The sequence below is a fragment of the Bidens hawaiensis genome, unplaced genomic scaffold, assembly GCF_021521415.1.
Source record: "Bidens hawaiensis isolate Kalapana, Puna unplaced genomic scaffold, B.hawaiensis_p1.1 tig00056745_1, whole genome shotgun sequence".
NCBI lineage: Eukaryota > Viridiplantae > Streptophyta > Magnoliopsida > Asterales > Asteraceae > Bidens > Bidens hawaiensis.
The window spans coordinates 62,076-68,402 of record NW_027500213.1 but is presented as its reverse complement, the minus strand read 5'-3'; the positions used below and the strand labels follow the sequence as shown (position 1 = coordinate 68,402).

The 6,327-nt window shown below is 34.8% G+C and overlaps 1 protein-coding gene across 1 annotated transcript; it reads left to right on the top strand.

Moving 5' to 3' along the window:
• Positions 1-322: 322 nt before the first annotated feature.
• LOC143601564 (uncharacterized) lies at positions 323-2,708 on the top strand. The gene is made up of 4 exons (XM_077078948.1): positions 323-1,045; positions 1,204-1,536; positions 2,036-2,429; positions 2,473-2,708. The coding sequence occupies exons 1-4, from the start codon at positions 323-325 to the stop codon at positions 2,706-2,708; spliced, it is 1,686 nt and encodes a 561-aa protein (XP_076935063.1).
• The last annotated feature ends 3,619 nt before the right edge of the window (positions 2,709-6,327 follow it).

The window sequence follows — 6,327 nt, the reverse complement described above, 5'->3', positions numbered from 1 at the left end:
AATCTTGCTAAAATATGAAAATGTCACAATCAACAAAAGAGCTTATAGGTATCCTGCTGGTCAAAAAGATGTTTGGAGAAATTGACTCAAGAATTATTAGATGCGGGTATTGTTCGAAATAGCAAAAGTACTTTTGCTTCACCTGTGGTTTTAGTAAAAAAAAGGATGGAACTTGGCGATTTTGTGTTGACTATAGACAGTTAAATGAGGTTACTATTAAAAACAGATTTCCCATTCCACTTATTGAAGAATTACTAGATGAGTTGGGGGTGCTACTGTGTTTTCTAAGCTTGACTTAAGGGCTGGTTACCATCAGATAAGAATGGATGAAAGAGATATTCATAAAATAGCCTTTAGAACCCACCAAGGCTTGTTTGAATTTGTAGTGATGCCCTTTGGTCTCACTAATGCACCGGCTACATTTCAATCTTTAATGAATGAAACATTCAAGCCTTTATTAAGAAAGACCACTCTAGTATTCTTTGATGACATATTAGTTTACAGCCCAACTATGACTCAACATGTGACTGATCTTGAACAAGTGTTGCTACTTATGAGAGAGAATTCACTCATGGCTAAGAAGTCCAAATGTTCGTTTGGAGGGGCTGTTGTAGAATACTTAGGCCGTATTATCTCTGGTCAAGGGGTACAAACTGATCCCAAGAAAATCATAGCCATTCAAGAATGGCCAATTCCTCAAAATCTTAAGCAATTAAGGGGTTTTTTGGGATTGGCCGGATATTATAGAAGATTCATCAAATCTTTTGGAATTCATGCAAGACCTCTAACAGAATTATTAAAGAAGGAAGAATCTTTCGTCTGGACAAAGGAAGTACAAGAAGCATTTGACAAGTTAAAGGTTGCCCTGACCTCTGCACCGGTGTTAGCTCTCCCTGATTTTACAAAAACATTTATCATCGAGACAGATGCTTCTTCTAAAGGAATGGGTGCAGTTTTAATGCAGGAAAATCATCCTATAGCTTTTATCAGTAAAGCATTTTCTGTAAGACAGCTTGCTCTATCAGTGTATGAAAAGGAACTCTTGGTAATCATGATGGCTGTTAAGCAATGGCACCATTATTTGGTTACTAAGAAGTTTATAATAAAAACGGATCACAAGATTTTGAAATTCTTATTTACTCAGAAAATCACTACTCCTTTGCAACAATCTTGGTTAGCTAAGTTGATGGGTACGATTATTAGATAGTGTATAAGAAGGGCATTGAAAATGTGGTAGCTGATGGGCTGTCTAGAATGCCTGGATTAGCATTATTTGAGATAGGTATGACTGCTATTGATCCTTTGTTACTAAACAAGATTAAAGCTTCATGGGAGTATGATGCTTATCTTCAATCTGTTATTCAAAAATTAGTTCAAGGGCAACAGATTCCTCATGTTACTTGGAATGATGGTTTGTTGAGGAGAAAAAGCAAGTTGTGGACTGGAGATGATAGTCAGTTAAAACAAGACATAATTGAGCTGTTTCATTCTTCTGCAATGGGAGGTCACTCTGGTTATGTTCCCACATTAAAAAAGGTTAAAATTTTTTGATATTGGAAGGGTGTGCTAAACAAGTATATAAGTGTGTAAAAGAATGCTCCCAATGTCAGCAGGCAAAGTATGAACCTTTTAGCTATTCCAGGCCTATTGCAACCTTTGCCAGTCCCTACTCATATTTTTACCGAAATTTCAATGGATTTTATCTCAGGTTTGCCCAAAATTCAAGGTAAAGACACCATCTTGGTTATTGTAGATAGGTTAACCAAGTATGCCCATTTTACCCCTCTAGCTCATCCCTATAATTCCCCCCCAAGTTGCACAAGTTTTTCTTGATACAATATTCAAATTACATGGTAATCCTCTTACCATTGTATCTGACCGTGATCCACTTTTTGTGAGTCAATTCTGGAAAGAATTTATGAAACTCCAAGGTATTCAACTGGCATATTCTACTGCATATCATCCACAAAGTGACGGGCAGACTGAGGTATTAAATAGGTGTTTAGAGACATATATGAGGTGTATGTGTATGCAGGCACCTAATCAGTGGTTAAAATGGTTAAGTTTGGCAGAGTGGTGGTACAATACTACCTATCATTCCTCTATGAAGACCACTCCTTTTGAAGCATTATATGGGTACCCTCCTCCTTTACATATTCCATACATACCGAACGATACTAAAGTAGAGGCTATGGAGATATTGCACAGAGATAGGGAGGCTATGATTACCAGTCTTAAACAAAATCTAAACCAAACCAGGAACCGTATGAAACAGTTTGCTGACAATCGCATAAGTGAAAGAAATTTTGAGATAGGGGATTGGGTTTATCTAAAGCTGAGACCTTTTGTGCAGACTTCGTTAAAGACTCAGAAATATTCAAAGCTTGGCCCTAAATATTATGGGCCTTTCTTAGTTTGGGAAAAAATTGGTACAGTTGCTTATAAACTGGATTTACCCTTAACTCCATCCAGTTTTTCATGTCTCCTTGTTAAAGAAAGCTCATGGTCAGCACTTGCCTGTTATTCCATTGCCCACAAATCCCAGATTCATGTTTCAACCGCGTGCAATTGTTGATCGCAGATTGGTTCGTAAAGGTAATAGCTCTGTTTCTCAAGTGTTAGTACATTGGCAAGGTGTTCCTCTTTCAGATGCTACATGGGAATTCGAGAATGAGTTTAAGATGAGATTTCCAGACTTTAATTCTTGAGGACAAGAATGTTTTTCTACACGGGGAGTTTTGTTAGTATCAAAAGTATAAGTCAAGGGTCAGATTGTCATAGTTAGTAAGTCAAAGGACTAAAGGTGCAATAGTTGTAATAGTTAGTTGGGAAGTCGGTTAGCAAAGTATGTTACAGTAGTTGTATAACTAGTGGATTGATGAGTAATGAAAGAATAGCTATTGATTGTGGTATCTTCTTCTCTCTTGATTCTTTATCTCAATTTATAGCTAACAGATAGTTGATGGTTAGGGTAGTTAGTGATGTTGTCTGTGAGTTTGATTTATGGTTTTATGTTAATCTTTTGGTAGTAGTTGGTGCTGTAGGGCTTTCGAGATTATAAGGGTTTAGTGTAGGTAAGGTATAATTATGTTTTGATATGTGATTATACATATTTGTAAATACAAAATGGAATATTAGTTTTTATAATATTAATCAGCCGTCTTTTTTTATCTTTAGGGACGGATGAGGCAAGTCCGGCCATGACATGAAGTATTTTCATAATCCAAGATTAGTAGCGTAACTGAGTTAGCCTTACATGCGAGCTACTAGAGATTGACCGATAAAACATTTGAATTTGATTCATTTTAAGTTCAGTAAAATATAAAAACTTATCTATCTACCTATCCATCCATCCATTCATGAAAATGGCTACCAAATATTCTTATGTGTCACTCTCTAGTCTAGTTGTTCCCTACTCCCTCTCAAGTCACAAGATTGTTTGATTTGTGATATGAGGCTTCTCATGCGTTTGACCCGAATTTGCGGCATGGGTCTTGCCAAACCTGGGTGGTCCTTAAATGAATTATAACATCTCATTTATTTCTGAAATGCTTTCATAATCAAACAATAATTTTCACGGGTCATGTGTATCACCAAACCCGGATAGCCCTTAAATTGGTTATATCATCTCATTTATTTTTGAAATAACATCTTAATCATAAAACAATAATTTTTGCGAGTCATGGGTCTCACCAAACCTGGATAGCCCTTAAACGGGTTATAATATCTCATTTATTTGTGAAACACTTTCATCATCAAACCTTTTTAAATTCTCTGTTTTACATATTCTCCATCACCGGTCTATCCTCACCATCATCGGTTATTTTCCAATTACCACCCACCATCGCCAACCCCCCCCCCCCCCCCCTCATGCATCAACCACCATCGTCACCTACATCAACCACCCCTTTTCATAAGACAAATAATTATGTTTATGTTTCTTCGTTTAAAAAAAGCAACATGTTCGTGTTCATTAAAAATCTAAAAGACCTACAAATCTCAATTAAAAGAGCCTGAAAGTAAAAAAAAATATAATAAATATAACAAACTAATATATATATATATATATATATATATATATATTAAATTACAACAAAATTACCATAGAAAATAATACAAATCATTACAATATATAAAATAGCAAAAACGATAAAAAAACAAAAACCTAATTAAACCTTGTAACACGGAGGGCTAAAACTAGTATATAATATATCTAACTATCTATATAATTGTCTACCATGAAAATTCTACGTGTCACTCTCAGGTTACCCCCCCCCCCCTCATTCTCTAGAGCCACCAGATTGCTTGATTTCTAAATGGGGCTTCTCATGCATTTGACCCGAATTCGCGGGTATGGGTCTGACCAAACCCGGATAGTTTTTAAATGGGTTATAACAACTCATTTATTTGTGAAACTCTTCATAATCAAACAATAATTTTTGCGGGTCATGGGTCTCACCAAACCCGGATAAACTTAAACGGGTTATAACATCTCATTTATTTATGAAATAACCCCTTAATCATCAAAGAATAATTTCCACGGGTTATAGGTCTTACCAAACCCTAATAGCCCTTAAATGCGTTATAAGAACTCAGTTATTAGTAAACACTTTCATCGTAGAATCCTAATTTAATTTATCTTTTTTACATGTTCTCTGTTGCTGATCTATCATCTCCTTCGCCGGTTAACTTCCGATACTACCCACTATCGTCAACTACATCAACGTCCCCTTTCATTAGACAAATACTTGTGTTCATGTTTGTTCATTTAAAAAAATCAACATGCCCGTGTTCTTTTATGTTTGTTCGTTAAAATACTAAAAAACATACACATCTCAATTGAAAAACCCAAACGCTAAAAAATACAATAACAAACTAATATCTATGTATTAAATTAAAACAAAACTACGTTAAAAAAATAAAATAAATCATCATATAACATCAAAACGATTAAAAACAAAAATTTGAATAAACTTCCGTAATACGGGAGGATCAAACTAGTGTGTATATATATATACACACACGTAATTCGAAAGATATTTGAATCTATCAATATCATAGATTCAATTTCGAAATTTTATACGATTATTTTAGAACATTACAAAAAACATATAAACAAGAAAATACACAATCATGATTAATCAACCAAATCACATCCGTTACTTTAGGTATTTTATCATCATTCTTATTCCAAGCTGCCACCACAAGATACACCCCAAATTCCCTCAATATATCACACCCAAAATATCTAATAATTCATAAAACTAATCATACCTTCCATGATTAATATTTGTAGGCTAAACGTACCCCTTCCTTAGTTGTCACGCCTTTCCTTCCGGACTTTCAATTCTTTTAACAATTTTTATTTGACATATTACTCTATTTTAACATTTTTTTTTCATTTTATAACCTCCCTTTAAAATATTAAATCAAGAACTACAAAGTTTTTTTTTCTTTGTTTTTTTCTCTTTATGTTTATTTTCTTGATCATAATAATAAAATTTATTATTATTATTGTTAGGCCTTGAATTTTACACTGAGGATCCTTTATCCTTGACTATCTTTTGGATAGTTTATCCTTGAAATATATATCAGGATATAAAGGATCGACGATCCTCGGTATTACTTGTTTACTAATGATTGCATTTAGTATGGTGATGTGTTAGACAGGTATAGCAACTTTAAGATGTACTTGTACGAGTTATCCTCACGGAACATCTTATAGCTGGAATATGGATCCAGGATCCTACCTTAATGAAGCTATTAATAGACGAATTCATATGAAGATAAACGTGCAAATATCAACAACGGCTATGTGACTCATTCTTCCGCTTATTTCGCTACTGGGTGGCTATTGGCATGTGGTCAAAGGTCGTGGAGCGGCTAAGTGGAGGACTTCCGGATAGATAGGAAATATTATTATTGTTATTATCTTATTTAAACGAGGTTTGTTCGAGTAGGAAAACACATGTACTTACACACACACTAGAGCAGAAACAAATACCCTCTCTATACACTAGCTCTCTTTGTAATCTCGATCAAATACTCCATAAACACTTGTAATCACATTTTATTCTTTAATAAACTTGACGGTGATAGTTTTCACCGTCCGAGGGTTTTTTGTGCCGGAGACCACGATAACCACATACTCATCGACCAAAGGTTACCTTGTTGATCATTGACTAAAGTACTTCGACCAAAGATTATCCTATTAATCCTTGACCGGAGTTATTTTACCAACGATTACCTTGATAAGTTTTGACCGAAGTAAGACTCTCTTGGTTAAGGGCTTTTTCCCTCGTGATCAAATCATTGTGTTCACTAAAA

Excerpts from the sequence above, each read along its gene's own strand:
- LOC143601564 (XM_077078948.1), top strand. The coding sequence starts at position 323 with ATGGATGAAAGAGATATTCATAAAATAGCCTTTAGAACCCACCAAGGC. Across the intron at positions 1,046-1,203 it reads TGTATGAAAAGGAACTCTTG|ATAGTGTATAAGAAGGGCAT; the intron begins GTAATCATGATG and ends TACGATTATTAG. Across the intron at positions 1,537-2,035 it reads ATGTTCCCACATTAAAAAAG|GCACCTAATCAGTGGTTAAA; the intron begins GTTAAAATTTTT and ends ATGTGTATGCAG.